Genomic DNA, 22,361 nt, shown 5'->3' on the forward strand with positions numbered 1-22,361 from the left:
AACTCCTTTTCCACATGGAGCCAGTGCTCATTGCCCATGGTTATAAACACACCTGCTCCCTCCGCGCAGCTCCTCCACTGAGGAGCAACAAAGTTCCTCCTTGCAGCCTCCAGACCAAATCCTAAATTGCTCCACACACTCTAGCTGATTTATTACTGGCAAAGACAGCATTTAACAGCCAGAAACTGAAGGGGAAAGAGTTTCATATTACGACTTAATTTGCAATTAAACAATTTAAGTTTGTCTGAAGTTTCTCCAAGATAAAATTATGTATGTGTGTGTATATATATATATATATATATATATGCTGTTCTGGGAAGCTGCAGTGCCACACAATCTAAGGGGTCTAGCATCTGATGGAGACATTCATGTGCTTTCCAAAGACAGAGCACAATGCTGGTGTGCACTCCCATGGTAAGAGGGAGGAAAAAAAAAATCTTGGTTTATAAAAAAAGAGAAAGATAATTGCACCAGAGGTTAGACACTACAGCACCTCCATGGCTACGTAATACTGCAAGGTTAGTGTGAAGGTTGGAGATGCACCTGAAATGTCTCATGCTCGCACAGGTCAGAGGTGACGGCCGTGCAGTACATGGATTTGTGTCGCACAAAACGCTGTTCTGCAGACCAAAGCCGAACTCCCCTCCTCTGTGTACATCCCACCCATTAGCCATCTTCTGTGTGCACTCACGGGAAGGACACGTGAAGAGCAGAAAATTCCCACCAACAAACAGAATCATCACTACTCCAAGTAGCTTCAGCTGAGGATTTTCTGATAAAGGGCTTTTTGTTGAAGATGAAACTAGTGATGGGAGGCTCATGAGTTTTCTTAAGAAAACTATCTCAGACCCTGGCTGGACCTTTTGCTCCAGCCTGGAGAGGGGGACGATGGTGACAGCACCAACCCACGGCACAGCAGGGGCCTGAGCATCCCAGCCAGAGCCCAGGTTAAAAACAAATCAAAAGAGCAGCAACTCCGGTTTGTTCCTGCAAAAAATTCCACTCCCTGCCTCCCTTAAAAGCCCTGCTGAAAGGAGATGATGCCCCAGACCAGCCCTGGGCAATGTGTACATTTGTTTTGGTCTACTTTTGTGACCAACAGTTTAGATTTAAAACCCATTTCAACAGGCAAGGTCCCCAAATATTATTTGGTTTTCAGAATGACATTTATCCAGGTGAATTCAGCTGATCAGCATCAAAATTAACAAGTTCTACAAAACCAATTTATAAGTGTATTTCATTATCTACTCTAATGAATAAAGAGCAGTAATATCCAAAGCATTTTAAGTGGTTAAACTTAGTTCCAAATAAAAGGCTGGCTTGGGAGAAAATGTAGGAAACAAAGCACAGAAAGGAAAATATTTCTTTTTTTTTTCCTGGTATTTCAGTAAAATAAGGTGCCAGTCAATCACTTTCTCAGTATTATACATTTATGCAAAAAGAATCTCAAATTTAGCACCCACATGCGGGGTTTTTTTGAGCTGGATGAGGAAGCTGCAGCAGCAGCGACAGCTCAGCTCCCGCCACCCCCTGCACTGGTGCCAGAACCAGACATGCCGCTTTTAAAGTCCTTAGAAAGCTTCATTTCAGTTAAACTGAAAGGCCTCACTCATATTCTGCTGTTCTGTCTATAAAACAGCTACATACAGCACAAATGCAACCCGGGATGTTGCACTGACAACTGAAGAGCCATCTTTAAAGGTAGGAAACTTCTCATGCAGAAATAGCTTCAGAAGACAGTAATTTTCATAGGGTTACACCACATCGCTTTCACAACACATCTGAACGTTTTACATGCCTTTATACACCAAACCTTGCCTAAGAAGAAAGAGGAAGGACAGCGAGATGCTCTGATGAATTGCCTGACTGTCACCTTTTTTGGTAAAGCCAGCAACAGTGTGGGATGTGAGTGTCAGCAAGGGGAGACATCTCACCAAGGTCTTCTCCAGCTGCCTTTGGGCAGGTTCTGCCAACTTCTGCACAAACACCATTAAACCTCACTACTTAGTTTTGCTGAAAGAGCCAGTTCCCCAATGATGTGGTAATTGCAGCTGAGTGCTAAATGCTGACATTTTAGTGGTGCTTGTGGTAGTTGATCCCCAAAGGCACTCCATTCTGAACATCACGGGATCTACAATGGTATGGGATTGATTGCTGACTGCCAGAAGTAATAACCGCATTTGGACTAATATTCCAAGGCATGAGATACGGAATTAGTTATGGTAACTATTCCCAGCATAGACACACAGTAGACTGAAAACTCAATTAATTAACTGACACAGGCATACAAATCGGAAAGCTCAGTACTAAAGAGACAACAGGACAGATTCACAGGGCTACTCATAAAACAAACACCATAGAAACAACACTGTAGAAAATAAATAAAATTAAAACCTCAGCATTATCCAATTCAATGGTAATCTGCCAGAAAAGAAAGAAGGGGAAGAATTGAAAGCAAGCATTAGTAAGAGAAATTACAAATAAATTTCATGTTAGTATCTTATAAATCATTTAACACTTTAATGCTGCAATCCAACACAGTGAATATTTTATAGTCGGCATGAGTAACATCTGCAAGCCCTGGGATGTGGTGGGTCAGGGAACCAGCCCTGCTCTGGAGGCAGGATGCACCCTGGCTTTGTTCCTGTGCCAAGTGACAAACCACACAGGCAGGCTGACCGGGAGCCAAGAACTTCACCCTTGGGCAGAAGAGTCATCAGTGGCGTGAGCTGTGAGCAGCAGCAGGAGAGCAGAGCCTGGATTTCCAGTATGGGGAGAGAAATGGAGTTTTTAAATCTAAGTCCTGCAGAACTGAGGCTAATCATCTGGTAGGCACCCAGACAGACGTGTATGAATGGCATGTTTCAGCAAAGTAAAAAACTTGGGTCTAGCCTACACTGTCAATGCAGTAAAGTTTTCTGCCTATTAACTATACCACAGTATGCTCCCCATCACTGAGCAGCCTGAGCGCCTGCCAAGACAAGGAGTCTTTAGCAATATGTAAAACTTTGAGCCTTCCCACAAGCTTCTGTACATCTGTGTTCTCACCACGGGTTTTGCATGCTGCAGAGGAATCCCAGCTGCCTAATGAAGGCCCTTGCTAATGGGAGCAGACAGCACTGCATCCTCACGATGCTTCCCAATGCCAGAAGGGACAAGCGGACAGGCCAGGAGGGTGTGGCGCTTTTATTATTTGTGCTGGAAGATTAAGTGTGAGAGGATGAATACAACTGTTCTATAAATCAGATTGTTCCAGAGAGCACCACATGGTATGACAGCAAAACCACACACAATGCCAAAACTTCCATGGCACTCTGCTGCTGAACGCTACTTGGAAGTGACTGCTGTCAATTCTGTGAACATCTGACCTACAAGCAATATTGCTTGTCTGAGTGATGCGCTGGTCACAAGAATAAGTTTTGCCACTTTTAAGTACGCAGGGACTGCTGTATTTAGAATGGGTGCATAGTGGTTTTTTTCCTTTTTTTTTTTTGTTTTGTTTGTTTGTTTTCGTTGCACTCCAGGATGACTTTTAAAATAAAAAGTATTGCCTTTTAAGTGGTGACTAAATACAGTTATATGAGTCACAAGGAAGAATAAATATGACTGCACTTCTGACAGCCCGACAGTAAAATCCGTTCTACTACTACTAGCAGTCTATCTGTAAGCAATCAGCTGCTTTTTCATATTCGGAAATCCACTTCACAGACAAGCATATTCTCCTCTTGCATTATGTAACTGATCTGTTTCAGAAATTAATGCATTTTCTACACTTTGAAGACTTTATAGAATCTTGTGGGGTTCTCCACAGTCTGAATGGTGCAAGGTATATTAGTGGTATCTTGTAGAAATACTGTTTTACCCAATTTGGCCATATAAAGTCTAAAAAAACTCCTGGAAATTAATTTTAGAAAAATCTGTAAGTGGCATATTGTATTTAAAAGAAAAAAGACCCTCAAAACTCTCATTTGGGTTCTGTTGGTGCATAGCATATGTAGTGTTATCTCATCCATCTTTCCTTAAAGGTGACCTTGGACAGTCTCTCTTGGCTGTTTTTAAACAGAAGAATATACACTGGTGTGTTAACAAAGTGTAAAATGCAATCTATGATTGCAATGAATCTTCTACGTCCCCAGTTTTGGGCAACAGAAATATCAACGCTATACTCTCGCTAAAAAGTATCATCTAGCCCAACTCCCTTTTGAAGTAACAGACTAACTTCTGCAGGCTCCAACTAGTCCTCTTCCAGATCAGACTGGTATTAGTATTGCAGATAAATGAGTAAAGGGACCTTAAGAAGCCAGAAGGTCTCCACAGGGTTTCACCTTGTGCTGTTATGACCCAGCACAAGCTACTGCCACTTGAGCAGAAAAAGACAATGTGGTACAAGTGGGTTGAAAGCAGCAGTTGCTGCCGTTCCCTACTTCCTCTGCTCCCTTTCTCATCCCTTATTTATACACCTCTTTCTTGCAGTTGATGAGGCCATTCTCCCACAGTCAATGAATTCAATAAAAAAACCCTGCTACTAGAAAGTGAAAAAAACTCCCAGGTAGGACTGCAGGTGTGGAGCAAAGCAACAGCAGCAGCGTCCGGGAGCGGGGCTGGACCGGTGACAGCCCAGAGGTGGGAGCAGCACGTGGGCAGAGCATTCCTGACATGGCACCAAGCACCGCTGTGGCCGTCCCTGCCCTTCGGGTGTTTTCCTGGGTGTCTCCTGCTGCGTGCTCTGGGTGTGCTTGGTAACAGCCCCCACACGTGTGCAGCCTCCTGCTGTGTTTGCTCTCCCACCTCTGGGTCCCCGTGCCCTGCTGTACAAGTGCTTGTCTCTTGCTGGATGGGCAAAAGAGCACAACGTCCTGCTCCTGTGTCCCCGTGCCCAGCCTGGCTAGTGACAGCAGGGGTCCTGTGCCACATCCCAGCGGGTCCAGCAATGCTACCGGCTCCTCTGTCTTCAGAGCATCTCACTCACTTGTGGCTGCAGCTACAGCGATAAACAAGTATTATTATGAAACTGTCTTACCTCTAAAAATTTTGCCTTTTTGTGCTGTGAATCTAGTACTATGCAACAACTTTAAACCCCACTGCAAGTGAGAATTGGATATGAAACACTGTCTGCTCCCGGGCATGGACTCCCAGTTTCACATCACTGCTTCCACCAGTCCCAAGAGCCAATTCACAATCACTTGTGAGCATGCTCACTGCAGGCTATACTGGCTGTGCACCTACAGCGTGGCATGGCAATAACCTGGGTTGCTTAAAAATGCTTGAGATACCTTAGACTCGGATTTGAGACTGACTGTAGGAATGTCTAGGTACACAAATATACAGGCATAGACACATGCTTCTGATGCAAATAGAGAATAGGTCCGCACATACAGAAAATTATTCTTCTCAACAAGACAAAAGAGTTGTATGTAGGAAAGAAAGAAAAAAACACATGGGTGCATGTACAGACAGTTTCCATCTATAATTCACAACAAGATGATGACTCAGATGTATATAAAATAAAACAAAAGTACAGAATATCCCCTTGATGCAAGGTTATATGACCCGATGAAGAGTCACCTAGACTCAGAGAACAGATAAAGAGGTTAGGGCCTTCGTAAAAAGTTAACAAAATTAGACATTTTTACAGTGCCAGCAACCACAGGAATTAAACTTGCAAGTCTGAAGTAGAAAAGCAACAGAAACAAGCTTACCTTTCAAATTATATTTGAAGTTATTAGTTGACTAAAAATGTTTTGTTCCTGATCCAGTACAGAAGTGCTTACACATACAAAACACAGCTTGAAAGAGCGAGAATTTTATTTTCCTTTACTGAACAATAAAGACTCTTTAACAAAGAATTATGAACTGTAAACTACGTTACCTTTTCTCCATAGCCTCTATCTTTGGTCATCATTTCCCTGAGCGTCTGTAATACTTTAATACATAGTTTCTCCTCATTCTCCTCTAGGAGCTGTTTTGTATGCTTTATTAACCTGAAAATAACCAATCAATCACAGGTTGTTTTAGTGCTAATATTCTAAAAATGAGATAAGATATACATGGCTACCTTAACTGGTTTAGGCTACAAAGAAGTTTTACTATCACACCACTATACAACCATCCCAGGAACTTTCCCTCAAGAGCAACATTGATCCGGCTCCCAAGGGCTTGAATGAAGCTGTGAAGGAAAACGCAGACGCTGGGCAGGAGGACAGGAGATCCAGCTCTCTGACTACAGGCAGAAAGGACTGAGGGGAAGAGGCAGTGGGATTTAGGACCCGATGGTCCTCCAGAATAAGCATTTCACAGTAAGAAAGAAAACTATTCCACATACCACTTTGTTACTTACTCAGGTACCTATTTTCCATAAACTCTGTAGATAATCCGCCCCTTCCAGGAGGTGATCTGAGAAGCTGGATTCTGCTCTGAAATGCCCTCTAAATGACCTTGCAATATTTCCTTTTCCTTCCCTTAAATGTGGGCAGTATCTGTGTTAGGTGATGCACGTGATAACAACTGACTCTAACGTGCTTGCCCAGCACTAAGTGCTACAAGATCAAGTACCTTCTAGACATTACTAGGGTTGAAGGCAGGTATCAAATAACAGGGATCAGCTCAAGCATTTTTTTACTCATTTATGCTGCTGTTCAAGACACTTGTATTCTGCAGTAAATACTGACATTTTTAAGCATTAGCTGTGAGAGCATACCAAGCAGCCCTTCCTCATTCCACCTCACCCCCACCCCAAGGACAAATTGCATTTACCGTATCACAGAATACTGTGCTTTACAAGTATTTCCAAGTATATCAAGTATTTACCAAGCTGGGCAAGAGGACACAGTTCCACAGGGCTTGGGAAAAAGCAAAACATAACAAAAACCCTCTCAGTAAGCCAGACTTCAAGACAACCTACTTGCAAATGAAACCTCCGCTCTCACATTTCCTCCTTGCGTCCGTGTTCTCTGGGAAGAGCAGCTCAGGCCTGTGAAGCACATCTACCAGTACTGACAGCTCTGCCTGGACAAGAGGACGCAGGCGATCCTCTAAAGCTGATACTATGTCCTAGAATATAACCACATCAATATTTTAAACAAACATTAAATACATATAAATTTATAGGCAAATTAATTTTACAAGTCACAAAAAAGGGGGAGGAGAATTAGGTCTGTCCTCCCTGAATAAACTAAAGACCTCAGAGTTTGGTCAGATAAGACTTTCAGTTTTATTGTTTAATAGTTATTTTTAAAAGGGAAGCCCTGATTTCTAGCAGTCTCCCAGATTACTTAGGTGCCCTGCCTTCCCCCATCTTTGTAGGTGCTCTTTTTGATATACAAGAAAGAGAAAAACACAGATTCATAGCTGCACTGAAGCTTTCATAATGATCAGGCTATTTATGCTTACAAGAACAAACTAAAAACATTACCATTAAAATTGTGCAAAAATAAAATTATTCCCCTTTTCCTCAATGTTTGGAAAGCTGTAGCTACCTTAAAAATGAAACTACATTTGTCCTAATACTTACACAAGCAGAAAGTACCAGGACACCTAAGAAGCCAGAGAGGAAGTTTAATCAAATTGAAATGGACAAATAGACACAGGAATGGATAAAGAGGGAGAAGCTGTTTCAATGGGACTGGGTTGGGCAGTGTTTTTACATTACATAATATAAGTTTACATAAAGTTAGTTAGAACTGTTTGCCAGAAAAAGCTTTTGACCAGAGAATGCATCTTCAAAGGATAAAGGTGTCATTCAAGATGATGAATTTCATTTGGTATAAAAGAGGTCTTATTGAACTGTCTACAGATCTGAACATAGAACATAGCTATAACACACCAGTCTCTATTTCTAACATGAAGTATTACGTTTAAATAGCTATTTTGGCAAAAATAGTATGGGAATGCACACACTTGGCTTCAGGGAATGACTGTGGCTGCAACTGGTTCACAATGAACCGACACATATACATTTATTTCAAAGCCTGCCCTGGTTTCCGGGAAGGGCTGTGGCACCTTCCATCCTACTGAGAGTTTTGGTGTACAAGGCGCAAAGCACTGGCAGAGTCTGGAAGGCTGTGATGATGAAAAAGTCTGGTCTTATCAAAGAAATATTACTAATGGTGGAACACAAATACTTTAAGTACCACAGCCTTCAAATACCAACATCTTCTATAGGATGAGTCCTTCTACACCTCTTGGTCATGCACATTCAATTACCTGTCTCAAGACAATGGTTTACATTTGATTTTATGTATAGTATTACAGTGTTATTATATGCAGCACCAGCTAACTTGATTACCATGTGGTATTTTGACTAGTTAATTCACTCCCAAATGTTGCTCTAAGTTAACTCCTTCTGTATAGGCACGTGAGTAAGTGCTTATCAAAGAAGGAAGGGGTGCTGTGTACTCACCTGTAATCTTTCAATTATGTTTCGATAATCCCTGGAGGCGGCAAGCACCGAATCTCTGCGGGCAGCATTCCTTGCTGTCATTCGCCAATTCATTGCAGTCTTCTGGACAATGTTGTGGGATTTCAGGAAGAGATTGTTGACCTGACTGTCCAAGTCTACAGGAATTGCAATTGCACGGCTTTTCGCTGCAACAAGCAGAAGTTAGTAAGAACTGACCCCTTCAGCCTGTGTATTACAACCAATGCAAGAGCAAGGCACAAACTCTACCTGCAATTCCTTCTACAATCGCCTTTGTGTGTGTTTTAAGCAACGCAACGCTCAGTCCCTGTGTGATGGGCCAGACCTCTCCACAGCATTATATTTAAAGGCTTTCACACCTCAGAGCTGTTAACTGTCTTCAAAGCATGGGAGTAAGAATCTGTCCTCACACACACACACTCCCAACATCTCCTGCTAACACACGTGTACATCCATCCAACAGAATTTGGCCTCATAGCCAGTACAAATTACTCTTCTTGCTACTATAAGAGAAGCAAATTACTGAGAGGAGTGACATGGAACTATTTCCCTGCTGCAGATCAACAGGACTGCAGAGAGTTTTGAGGTTAAATGGAGAAAGCACTTCAGGTTACAGTGACAACACCTATTGCTCAACCATGACAATCTATCAGCGTGACTCTGCCTTTGTACTATGCCTTGGCTCCGAGTCATCTGCAAGTGGCACCTGTGGGAAACAAACTGCAGTTTCTTTTTGGAAGGATGACATGTAAGGAGCAAATACTGGATGACCATGTCTGCAGCAGTTAGTTGTGATTACACCCATTTCTTACCTACATCTGAGAGGACCCGAATGCAGCTCTCCACCGATGCCTTTTGGCTCGGCATTAACCAGTTGCAGTGGTACACTCTGAACACGCCTTGCAGCAACTGTACAAACACAGGCTGGCGAGTCTGGAACACAGGGTTAAAGAGCAGAAAATCAAACTCGTCACGCTATATTGAAATGTATCAGCATCACCTTGACGTAATACCAGTTACTAGCTTAGGCCGTGACTCTGCACACCAGTCATTTCTAACTGGTCTGCATCCACTTGTTAGGCAACTTCATGTTGTAGACAGCGTATCTGCCACACAATCAGCAACTGAATGGAAAGGGTGGGAACGAAGGCTGGAAGGGAAACATTAAATAGCTTCTAAAGCGCAAAGCCTCAGTAATTGAAGCCTGACTAAGCAAAGGAAATAAGTAGTCATCTTCATCTTTTTAATCAGAGTTATCAGCAAACCTGGCAGACAGAGATTCTTCTTTTAGCATTGACCAGTAGCTGACTCAATAGTCCACAGGTAAATGGGACTTTGCTCTTGGCTAAATGAGAGCACCGCTCCAGAGCTGAAAACTCATAATTTCAAGTATTATTAGCTGGTGTCTAATTTACTGCAGAAACCAGCTGTATGTTTGTAACTTTGAGCACAGGCAGTAGTTAGTGGTAAACACCACAGCTGCTATGGAACAGCCAAAATTAAGGTGTGGTTTTCAGCCTGTATTTCACAAAGTGATCTTCCACTAAAGACAGGTGAGCTACTCCAACACACACATGCACATGAGCTCTGGTCTTTCATCTTTGCAACATCCCAACAACAGTGACCAAAACTCCCTATTTTGTTTAATATAGTAATTATTTAGTAAAACACAATTTCTTTTACCTGTAGAGAAAAAAGTATTTCAAATATTTAAAAAGAACCTACATTGAGAGGGAATACACCAGGCCCTATGTAATAGCTATGTAGTGTGTCTATCAGCTAAGTGAACTACACCACAGTGCAAAGCCCACAAGACTTAGGAACCAGTGAAAAAGTACCTCTTTTATTCTGGTCAAGATTAATGCCTGCTTGTAAGAAAAAAGTGGAGTTAGATGAAAAAGCCAAATCCATTAGATAATCAAATCTAGTTGGTCAATTCATCAAATAGCACCATTATGAAATGTACAAAAGGAGAACCAAAATTCAAGAGCCAAAAATTACTAAAAGGCAAATAACTATTAACCTTTCTAGAAATAAGCCAAACACCAAGAGCATGGCAGACAGCATTCTCCAAGGGCACTGAAAATACCTGCACTTTTGTATTTAAGCCACCCACATATTCCTTTCAGTTCATGTTTGAAGACTTTTCAGTTTTAAAAAGCTTCAAAGACATTTAATTTGCTTAAACTAGGTTAATAAATCACATAAGAAATTTACTACATGTTCCACATGCCTCCAACTACACTGGCAAAGGAAAGCCTTAGGCAGCAGCACCCTTAGGTGGCAAATAGACTAAACAGTACTTGTTAAAGAGGAAAAGTTTTGGACAGCTGTTCTTTGGAAAGACATATTTATGTTCTCCTAATTTTATATTATTTGAACTGCATGACAGACGCACAACGTGTTCCTTGAACAAGCAAGGCTGGTCCTGACTCAAAGGAGGCACAATTCAAGTTGAACAAGCCATAACATGAAAGAGCATGAGACAAGAAGAGGCTTGCTTGGGAAGAAATGAGATGACAAGGTGCAGTAGAAAGAACAGGGAGTGACTGAATCCAAAGGCAACGCGAAGGACAGTGGTGACAGTCACCCCATCAGGTCGCAGTGGCTGCAGACTGCCCTGCAGCATCTCAGACGGGAGGGAAAAATCCCACCAGAGCAGTGATGTCCACAGCCTGGTGGTCCAGCAGGCCCATACTGCTCATGTGGGAGAGTCCCCAGTTATTGTCAAGAGTCTTGACAGGCAGAAAAAGGGAGAGAAGCAGAGCTTTTAACTTGGAGATGTAGAGAAAATACTAATCTAAGATAAAACAAAGAGCGAGCTTTCAACTGTGATGGTAAAAGAGAGGTGAAATACGTTACTTCATACTGCTAGACAGGGAGAGATTGAGAAACTAAAGAAAAACTGCTGACATAAAATTTACAGATGGCTAAAACATGATGGTAAGGAAGTGCATTCAAATGCTGTACACTCAGAGATGACAATTAAAAACATGACAGCCAAGGTATACTGTACAGAAGGAAGAGAGAAGGGCAGAGCCCTGGGGGACAAGGCTAACTGGGACTCAATTTCTCATTTATTTTGATTAAGTTTTGACAAACAAGCATGGAGGCTGATATTGCAATAGGGGCTGACATTTTAACATCAACTGCTGGAGTGCTCGGACTTGTGTGAGTTAAGTCACAACCCTAATAAAGCTGCTCAGCCCAAACACTGTTGTTGTGGCTCCCTGTGCCCTCACAGGCAATGCCCACTGTTTGGCAACTTCAGAGTATTTGAGCCGATCTCAAACACAGCTCTGTTGTCTTCAGCATGCCCATCTCCTGGTCTGGATAAGGAGGGCTGCCTACCCCACGAGAAGCAGAGCTGCACTGGATGCTGAACAGCTGGTAGATCAGGCTGGTCATCCAGACACAGGTCAAGTACATGTCCTGACTCAAGGAGGGCAGAGATACAGGTAGTCGATAGGGCAAGAGCAGGAACATTATTGCTCACACTAAACAGAAAGAAGTCTTGACCTGATGCACAGTCACACAGTTTTACATACACTTCCCTGGAGCACTACAGTCACCCAGGCAATGCACCATGATCCAAAGAGTTGGCGTAAATTCTTTGAAGAGGAACTGACATGTCAAGTTGCCAGATGCCCTTTATGGCCACTTTTGGGAACCAGACGCCTCCTAGCCTGCTGCCAGTTGCATTCAATTACAAACCTGGAGTTTGCACTGTGAACAACTGCCTTTGGCACAATGCGGTTGCATCAAGTTTCAACAACTACCATACTCAAACTTCTGACAGACCTGCCAGGCACCTGACCACTCCACCCACACTCCTCCCAAAAAGTTATTTATGAATAAAAGAGTGATGTTATCTTTGTGCTGCAATACAAACATTAGGGCAGTGTCCTGACACCACTGTTCTGCAGTGGAAATTTCTACCTTCTGTCACTTCACAGAAGTTCCAAGCTTCTCCTCCACATTTCCCCAACTTTTGTACAAGACAAAAAAACCCCTCAGCTTAATGAAACACACTACAGCTTTTGGAATGTTTTTGGTTTTAAAGGAAATTAGAATCTTATTTACTCAACTGTACTCTGATCTAAGGTCACAGAGAAGAGAACCAGAGCACTTAGACACTTCAGTCTCTCTAGAAAATATTGTACTCTGATCTAGAAATCTTTCCACTTCTACAGGAAAAAACAACATCCTGGTCACAAAGAATACATATATGCTCCCTCATTACAAACACGTGTGTTTCTTTTTAACTGGTAAATGGAACCCAAGTGGAATGAACATAATTGCATTTGCAACATATTTTCACTTTCCTGTCACTCTCCATTTTCCTACCTGCAAAGTAGTGCTCTGATCAGAGAAGGGGGAACTGAAGAAGGTGGTGACTATACTCATCACTATTTCTGTAACGTACTTCTCCAATATGGAGTCAGCATGCTTTCTGTCGCTGGTGTTGTTACAAGCCTGCAAAGACAATTTATTCTTAGGTCAGAAGCAGCTCAGTCATGGTAGATCAATAAGCGTTATGGACTGGAATTCTTGATTTCACACTGTTTCAGTCACAGCAATTCCCTGGCAAAATGATATTTATGACACTTGGATCTCTGGATTTCCAGCATACACAAAAGCAGAAGCCCAACAGAGTTACTGTTTTAATGTGTTGGCATACAGCATGTTTAGGAGAGAGGGCAAAAAAACCAGAGTGCCTTAGAGGAAAGAAAGTAGTAGGGCAGGGAGGACTGAGGTGTAATGCTTTCGTATGGGGAAATACTTGGAATCCCAGGCAAAAAGCCATATGGCCAAACAAATGCCAAGCCTGGAAAAAATCTGTCCTGACCTGCCAAAGATCGTTGACTGTTGCTCAGGAAGGAGCTCACTGTCCTGGCCAGAATAAGCAAGCCAGGTGGCAGAACAGAAAAACGCATTAGACAAAAGAGCAGGGTGTGGGGCTTTTCTGAGGTTTGGTTTGGTTTTGTTTTTTTCTTTATAAAAGGAAAATATTAATGTGTTCCATGGAATATGACTAATGAAATCCACAGGCATGAGGAAAAGAAGGCACATAAATACTTGAAGGAACACAGTATTCAGGGTACTTATTGCCTTGATGCACTGTTACATCTTATTCCTACTGCTCTATACAAAATAGGTTTATTTAAGCTTTTTAAATTCAGTTCCTAGACACAGAAAGCATTACCCGACAGATGTCAACCAGGAAGTTCTCAAATAGCTTCCACATATGATTACTGGTATAAATCTCTTTCATTTCTACTTCTGTGTCCACATAGCAATGATTCAAGAAATTGATGTACGCAATTTTGACCTAAAAGTAGAGAAAAAAAATTACCATTAAAAAACCCGAAAACCTGAATGGTGTTATGAATGAATATAACGTCACATTAAAACTGCTATATAAATAATTTGCAATTCTGCTTCTTCCTTTTATTTAAGCACTGGTGAAATTTAATGCCATGAATAGCAAGACATCATCCAACAAAAAACCACCAGGATTACTGCAGACAAAACATCAGCATAATAATGAGTTCCAGTTCTGCAGAACCATCTGTTCAAGGTTAGCAGCATACTCCATAAACCTCCCTGCCTCAAGAACCCTATAAAACAAAGCAAGTACAGCATCACATCTTGATTTTAACGGCAAGGGAAGAAGTACAAAAGGATTTAACTTAACTAGCCAGATTTTCTGGTGTTGCCAACAGCAGATTCAGGGAAGGAATCTAGTTTCCCAGCTCAGAGCTTACTGTCCCACCTGTACCACCACCTTTCCTAGCCCAGACTCAGTAACATCAAATCTCTCGTCCAAAGCCAGCACATTTCAAATATACATTGGCCAGTGCCCCCAAACAGCCCTCACCTCAGGTATGCAATCCTCGTGGGTTACTACCCTAACAATGTCATCCAAAGGAAGAAGAGAGTTGCATTTTATTTCTGTGTAGACATTTTTGCCTTCTGTGCACACAGCAAGCAGTTCTACTAAGTGGATGTGGTACATCAGTGGGCTGTTTTCATCCATTCGATCCCTCTCTGATCTCATCATTTGCACCAAAGTCTGGAAGGAGGCTCTGTCATTGTAAAACACTAGGACATCTTCTCCCGCATTCACCAGCTACGAGAAAATAAAATATTCCATCAGCAGATCAAAGCCCGTGCATCTCCCCGCAGCATCCTCCCCTCATCTGTGGGCTGACTGTTCCAGTGCAAATCCCCATTTGCTATTCTTTAGACACTTAAAAGGAGCGCAGCCCACCGAGGCAGCCGGGCATTCCTCTTGTGCTCCCTTCACTGGATGGAGGGCTCAAGTAGGACACTTTCTCTTAAAGAATTTTACCACTTCTGAACTGCTGAAGAACTTCAGAAGTCAGTTCATCTGACTGCTTAGACAGAAGTTGTGCCAAGAAGCTTGTGACTTTCCGTTGTGATTTTTATTTCACATATATTGCCTCAGCTGACTTTTTAAATACAGCTAGCTGGAGACACAGCATTTTGTTCAGAGAAACACCCCAGGGGCACAGCGGATGGGAGGGCTGCAGGGCTCGGTAATTCCACCCTTCTGAACAAATATCATCAATTTTCCAAGGCTAGTGAGTGACATGTTAAGTCACACACTGAAGATTCCTATCGCCTCCACATCTGAGACCCAGATGGCCAGATTTTCAGAGCAGTTTAGACCTGCCATAACTCCACAAAGGAATGGAGAATGAGCAAAAACCAAGACCTGCTTTGGGCTGGGCATGTCTGAGCACACAGCTGGAGGGACCTGAGGCCGTCATGCCACAGGGTTTGTGGCAAACAGCTGGGCAAAGCGCAGACAGCAACCCCCAAGGCAATCCCCTTTTCCCAGCAGCCGATGAACCCCGTGGAAGTTGACTGCTGAGCACCTTACAAACTCAACTCCATGTAGAGAGGCTCACAAAACCATTTTTGAACTTAACGACAAGATATGGAAGACCTTTGATCAATCTAGCAAGACTGATATACAGAAGGCAAAGCTTAACAAATCTGATCCTCGGGCTCCCCCTGCTGAAGAGGCCAATAAAAATCTCATCAGATGTGTGAATATGCTGTCAAAGAGATCACGTCCAATATCTGACTCAAACGGATTTATTCACACTTCTCTTCCTTCTCCCTTCTACCCTGACACCCCAATTTCCCAGTTACCTACATAGCCAGATTTCTGAAGACCCTGAGACTTTTCCCCCCTTCAGCACTTAAAGAGCTGAACATGAAAGTCTTGGTAAGATAAGAAAGTAATCAAAATACCATAACTACTTCTCTTCTAGCCAGTTTTGCTAGAGAAAGACACCCTTGCTTCACAAACCCACCTATGTGCTGCTGTGTAGAAGCCTGAAAAGTAACTTGTCGGCACCATTAATAGACGACCACTTATTACATCTACAGGTGGGGAGCTAAGAAAGCTTCTGGTCACAGAAAAGCCTGTGCTTTCTGGTAGCTGTATGCTCTTTTTGCATTCTGAGAGCTAACTGTCAGCTCCTTGGCAGTCCCAGAAGCGAGAGGATCAATTTGTCATTTCCACCAAATGGTATGTGAAAACTTCTGTTCAGACCTTGCAAATCTCTGCAGCTCTCACCTCAGCCATTACCATATCTTGGCATTTCTTAATGAATTTTCCTTCTGCCTTGACAATTGTCTGCAGGAACTTTATGTACTGAACATTCCTGCCATGTGTTTCGATACAGTGGACAAAGTGTTGAACAACGCGTTCATTAATCTCGCTGCAAAGCTGGAAGTTGTTCATGAAAATGTGCTGCATTGTTACTGCTTCCAGAATCTAATGGAGGGGACGAAAGAAAACAAGAAATTAGAAAATAAACAAACCCAACACACAGAGAGGTCAGGATAAAGTCAACACTCCTACAGGACTGAAAATAACATTTCTGAGGACCTAATCTTTCAACAACAGTGGCTTGCACCTAAGCCTATTTTTCAGTCCACTTCAGCTTCTTGAACTTTCTACACTGAAATGGTCCTATACAAACGTATGTTGCCCACTTTTGAGGCTTTAGAAGAAAAACAAAATGTGACCCCTTCAACCAATCTTGCATAAGAATGGGACCAGAGGGATCACCAAGAAGAATCTTTTCTTGCTAGAAAACAAAATAAATCATGGCACGACATTATTCTTACCCCTGGGTTAAGGAACAGGTTTATGTGCTTGTGCAGCAACGCCTGGTTCTGTTGGTTCCCAGCACAAAAGTTCTGTAAAAACTCATGTGCAAGCTTCATTATCTCCTGCATCCTCGTGTCTTCAGCCTGTGATTGCATGACAAATAAGATGGGGTTAAAAAGAATCTGAAGGTTCACCTTCAGGTGAGCACTGCACGAGCTGCAGCTCCAGCTCTGCAAGGGAACTGTCACGTCTCTTTCTTACTCCAAAGAAAAACAAACCTCCACCCAGTTCACAGACATTAGGGATGAGTTCTGCCTGCTTCACAGTTTTAAAGATCATCAAAATAAAGACCATAACAGAAATTACAGTAGTTTGTTCTTTAAAATGGCATATTCCATGATCAACCCTGCCAGCAACGTGCTTTAGTCACTTTTACGCTTCTGAACATACCAGTACATTGGCCAAACCACACATCATCACCTTGGGGCTACAGAGGAAGATTGCCATGTTCCACTGAAATGCATTTCATCAGTAGATAGGTAGTTCGGCAAAGAAGACTGGAAAGTTATAATTGCAACAGCTAAGCCCAGTTTATATTTACTGGAATCCACACATTACTTGCTTGCTTCCAAGTACAGTTCAGGAATTGGTGCCTTTCCCCTGACATCAGTGTGGATTACCAGTCCACTGATGGTATAAAACGCACTTTGGAAAAACAGTGTCTGCTTTTATTTTTAAGGAGTTTCATAGACTGGATGTTTCAAAAAGATGGACCCAGTTCGAAAGCACTATATCTTTGGAATTAGGTTCATCTTTTTGAAAAACCCTGTATTTCCAAGGGTGAAACAGCTTCCAAACTGCCTGTCCAATACGTTTTCATATGCATGGGACAAAAAGGTGACTAGAGGTGTTGGAGGGTTGTTTTGCTGCCAACATTTTAGCAAAAATGAAGCAAGACAGCATGAGACTTAGTTTAACATTAATCAAAGCTACTGTCTAGAATTACTGGTTCTCAGAAACCTGTAGCATTTGGAACAGATGACAGCAGAGTGACCAAGGAAATGCAAATTGCTCCCTCACCTATGCAATGATGAGTAACTGTCATCTGTGACTAATGTGCAGCCAACACTATGAACTTTGGATGTGCTTCATCAGCACAATGCTGTGCTGTGCAGGCTCCAACTGTACATTTTAAGGGACAGTTTGGGACTTTACATGGCTGGGGGAGCATCTGCGTCTAACAATTGATCTGTGTCAACTGCTGATAAATCCCCTGGGGAACCAGGCACCCTTGTTTCCCTTAGTGCTCCCAGGGTGGCCGTCACACAGCTACCTCACAGCAATACTGAGGGTCTTGCTTCCACCAGCACAGCTTAACTTCAAGGTGACACATGCTTCCCATGAAAAACTCAGAGTTGAACCCTGGTCTTACTCTGATAGACGATGGACAAGTATTTCTTCAGGAAATAGTGCATAACACTGTATATTCAAAGACTCTATTTTTGAAGTGTGAATAGTTATATAGTCTCTTTAAATCCAAAATAAAGGTGGAATGTTCAAGAAGGAAGGTATTAAAAGACTGCCAACACGACATGAAGCAAGGCGAGAGCGGTACAGAAACCAAACCTTTTCATAAGGGATCTGCAGCAGCTCCAGCACGACCGCATGAGCTCCCATGTTCCTCAGAAGTCGCTGCTGCTGTTTACGGCTCTTCCTGACCGAGGCGCTTTCCTGAACACAGAGCTTGCTGAGTCGCAGCAGGATCTGGAGAAGACACTTAGTTTAGAGCTAAAATTCTGAGGTTTATTTCAGAACATGCCAGGTGGCTCTGAGAGAGCAGCAACAGGGAAAAATGCACATCCACAGCCTAGAGCGCTTCTAGGCAGCAAAATCAAGTTTTGTGGTCTCGGCGCAAGGAGGTAAGACCAGGCTAAGGCCTGGTTGCTCCTGCAATATCAGTAGAGGTGCAAAAGGACTGATTTGGAGCCAAGAGCCACCAGGAAATGCGGGGGAAAGCAGCAGTGATAGTGTCTGTCGGCCCCCTTGACCGGCAGCTGCCACCCCTCCAGGGATGCCACAGCCACTGCTGCCTTGTGCCACTGGGCACAGGGGAGGGCAGCAGCGTGACAACAGCGCTGTCATCACATCTGGGGTTTGCTGCTCTGGGAATCATCCACTGCATCTCTCACTGGAGCTGGTCCTGTGGAATTCAGCTGCGTCAGGCTCTGCAGTACAGTGCCATGGAAAGCCCATTAGCTAACACTGCACCAGTGCCAAGGCATGCTCTTTGTCTGGTATTTTCTAAATTAAATTTCAACAGCACGGTGGTTTTGAGTGCATGGTACTCAGGACAGGACAAATTAAACAGCTTCTCCACTTGCTTACTTCCTTTGTAGCCCTGAACAATAAAAATATTGTGTTACCATTGAAACAGCAGCAAAATGTCGCGTTGCTCACTAATCCATTCTTTAGGAAAGAACACACATGTCGTGCTCATTATATTCCTAGCTTCTCATTCAAGTTGGGATACGTTATTACTCAGCAAATAGTTTCCACAATGGAAGAGTGACTCAGACTTTCCTAGGTGTCTCTCTCTGACTGCAGCTCTCCAGAGGTGTAATACTCACTTACACTTCCATTTAACTATCAAGAAACAAAGTTTTACCTCTTTTACTACACGGTAGTTGTAGCTGCTAGTACTTTCAGGCTTTTGGGACTTGCTGTGACCTTCCTGCAGATAAAATCAGACAATTTATTAGTAGCTTATAGCATTGTCTTCATGAAGGCTAAAATTACCATTCCAGGATAGTGCATGATCCCTTCCTGGAAAGGAGTGTCATCCTTCAATTTTCTGACAATCTCAGAAAAATATATATAATTATATTGTCAAGTCACATTGACCTCTGTGTCATAAAATAAGGTGAGAGTGGGATGATTTTAGAGACAGCAACCTCCTGTGCTTTCCTTTGCTTGTCACATTCTGTCTATAATCAAGTCTCCCCCCAAAAAAGTCTTAATTTCTTTCCTCCTCTACTATTATTAAACTATCACTGTGCACATATCAAGAGAGACCTCACAAAACTACACACTAGGAAAGGAATTAGTAAATTACTCCTATTTACTCCCAGCAATAAATGTTCATAACCCAGGGACTATCTCTTGCACCTCACCCAGTCTTTTCTATTTGGTTGCAAATCATACTGAGACAAAAGGTGTTTAATTAGTTCTAAGCCAGATGTGCATGCCAGGAAAGTCTGGTATTATCTGATACAGATAAAGCACCAACATTTACCAGGTTTCCTGAGAGCTGTTCTCTTCTGATATATAACAATAGTGCCATGATTCAAAATGCATCACACAAATGCTTCACAGCTCTGCCCTTACACTATCTGAGGTACTTTTGACCAGACTAAAAACATGCAATCTGCCAGTGGTGAAACGACACAACTCAGGAACCAGAGCAAAGCCAAACCAACTGTTCTGTTGGAGCCTAAACATGACACAGCTGTGGGTACTAATTCTGAGCAGTTTCCACCTGAAACTAAATGGCATCAACCAGCTCAAGTTCTCTTCTTATTCAGTTCGAACAGCCTCACCAGGCTACACAGCGTGCTGAAAAGACATTTTTTCAGTCACAGTTCTGGAAACAATTACATTTTCATAAACTATTAATATATTAGTTTGTGCAAAGAGAACCTAATTACCTCTTTTTTCTTGTGCTCATTTTCACCTTGCACTCCATCCATGGTCTCATCAGGGCCCTGGCCTTTGTACACCCAAAGCTCCGATTTTTCCACAATGGACCTCAGCTGGTCCAGATCTTGTTTTATCTGCTTGTAGTTGTCAACATCTTGGCTGGTAACAAGCAGTTGAACCTTACATGAATGCAATCCATTAGTTGCACAAAAGGGTTATTTTTAGCTGCAATATATACATTCAGATGAGGAGTAACACTCTTAGTACATACACATACCTGCTTAAAAGCTTGAAGGACTTCTTGTCTCTGACTAAAGTGTCGGAAAAGTAGCTGAAGTGCTCCAGAGACCAGAGGAGGATAATCATGCATTGTTAAATGCAACAAAACTCTGAGAAACGTTCTGCCACCATGATCATCCAAATCCAGTGGTGTATTCTCCTCACTGAAAACGAAACACAGGAGTTAACTGGCATACTAAACTGAATGTCTCAGCACGTTCTTTGGTCCAGTCAGCAGTGGCAGAAAAATCTTTTTTCTTACTTTTAAATAAAGGGAAAGTCTATCAAACCAAGTGCTCCCTCAAGAAACACAGGGTTTTGGGTGTACTGCTTAAAAGGGAGGCTATTCCAGAATCTCATTAGTCATGGTTCACTCAACTTACATTATCCAACTTACATTTTTTGGGGTCAAACTATGCCAAAATATTTGTCCCTCTGTCAATCTTGCCATGTTACTCAAATACTTCTTGCTATTCTTGGCATTAACATTTCTCACTATTTACAAAATACAACCCTACCTCCGTATCCAGGTTGCAATGCTAATTATGTCAAACACTTCCTATCTTCCTTGTCCCACTGCACCTCTTTTTCTGCGTGTAAGAAACTCATGTGAAACCCTCCCATGAAGATCCTTCTGACTGAAGAAGGATCCCTACGCCTCACCTGTGAGACTACTTTGAGCTGTCTCACAGACATTTTGGGAAAATGAAGCCTAGGTTACTGTGGCAGCTGTTTCCAAACTTGTTCCAGTTACCACCTCTCTCTCAACTGCAATCCCCACTCCCGGGGAATCTGAGAACTGATAAGCTACCCCTTGACGAGCACTGGTGAAGAGATACTTTCCTTCCACCAAAGATCCCCTCAGCTTGTTCTTCAATGTGTTCAAAGTCTAGGGCTCCTGAGAAAATAACAAGACAAATACATTATGTCAGAATTGCACCAGAGATATTTTTGCAGCCTCAAAGCATTTTAAATGGCAACTGATGATGTAGGTGTAAGCAAGGGGGTCAGAAAAAGCCGAAAGGAACGCTGAGAGATTATTGAAGCAGCCTGCTGAAATAGCACAGGACAATAAATTAACTTATTCTCAGCTCACAAATTAAACTGCATTCCCACTTCAGCATCATCCAGGCTTATTCCTTTCTTGCCTATTTTAAGATTGCACCAGCATCATTCCAGGACACTGACGGGACCTGGTCTCACTCAGAGGGGTCAGCCACAAGAAATACCAAATCTGAGTCCTGATAAGTTCTAGGGCAGTAAATTCAGCAATGACAGCAGTACCCCGTGGCTCAAAAGTCTTTGTATTTTTCAGAATAAGGTATAGTTTGTCACATGGGCAATGACTAATATTCTGAAATAAAAAAATATGGTAAAACAGACTTGGAGCTCTTACTTCCACAAGCATTTGCAAAAGGGAACGGGAAAAGAGCATGGGGATTTTACATTTTCGCCAAAAATGTTTACCCTCTTTCTTCCAAAGTTCATCTCGCAGAAGGAGCTGTCGCTGCTCCTGCCAGCCCAGTTTTGAAGCCCTGGAACCCCAGGGCGCTGCTGGACAGGCAGCCCCAAAAAGTAAACACATCCCCTTTGAAGTGAGATCAAAAGAAAGAGTCTCCTCTCTTTGAAGGCTTCACATCTAAACCACATTCTCCTTATCTTTCTCCTCTGTATCTAGAGATACAATCCCCAAATCAAGAAAGAAAAACCGTCTGATGTCTATTAAGCTGCACTTTTGAAGTCCAGTAATTTCTCTGTGGTACAGGTCCTAACTACGGGACACTTTCCTCTGGAAAGCGATATAGTGATGGACAA

The 22,361-nt window shown here is 42.5% G+C and overlaps 1 protein-coding gene across 16 annotated transcripts in view; it reads right to left on the reverse strand.

The window, feature by feature from the left end:
* The window catches only part of ITPR1 (inositol 1,4,5-trisphosphate receptor type 1), a 174,398-nt gene that overhangs the window by 76,703 nt on the left and 75,334 nt on the right, over window positions 1-22,361 (reverse strand). For 13 of the 16 annotated variants that reach the window (XM_065074564.1, XM_065074557.1, XM_065074555.1 and 10 more), the window contains 15 exons: window positions 21,390-21,444; window positions 20,545-20,710; window positions 20,276-20,446; window positions 19,237-19,302; window positions 18,198-18,335; window positions 16,589-16,714; window positions 16,032-16,232; window positions 14,298-14,549; window positions 13,623-13,748; window positions 12,764-12,892; window positions 9,229-9,349; window positions 8,399-8,583; window positions 6,902-7,050; window positions 5,870-5,981; window positions 2,395-2,421 (listed from right to left, as the gene is read on the reverse strand). In XM_065074564.1, coding sequence (XP_064930636.1) covers window positions 2,395-2,421; window positions 5,870-5,981; window positions 6,902-7,050; window positions 8,399-8,583; window positions 9,229-9,349; window positions 12,764-12,892; window positions 13,623-13,748; window positions 14,298-14,549; window positions 16,032-16,232; window positions 16,589-16,714; window positions 18,198-18,335; window positions 19,237-19,302; window positions 20,276-20,446; window positions 20,545-20,710; window positions 21,390-21,444 — 2,024 coding nt within the window. The remainder of the gene's footprint in view (window positions 1-2,394; window positions 2,422-5,869; window positions 5,982-6,901; window positions 7,051-8,398; window positions 8,584-9,228; window positions 9,350-12,763; window positions 12,893-13,622; window positions 13,749-14,297; window positions 14,550-16,031; window positions 16,233-16,588; window positions 16,715-18,197; window positions 18,336-19,236; window positions 19,303-20,275; window positions 20,447-20,544; window positions 20,711-21,389; window positions 21,445-22,361) is intronic. The other 3 variants (XM_065074570.1, XM_065074568.1, XM_065074559.1) reach the window with 1 other exon arrangement.

Source organism: Columba livia, chromosome 10, assembly GCF_036013475.1.
Source record: "Columba livia isolate bColLiv1 breed racing homer chromosome 10, bColLiv1.pat.W.v2, whole genome shotgun sequence".
In the NCBI taxonomy this organism is placed as follows: domain Eukaryota; kingdom Metazoa; phylum Chordata; class Aves; order Columbiformes; family Columbidae; genus Columba; species Columba livia.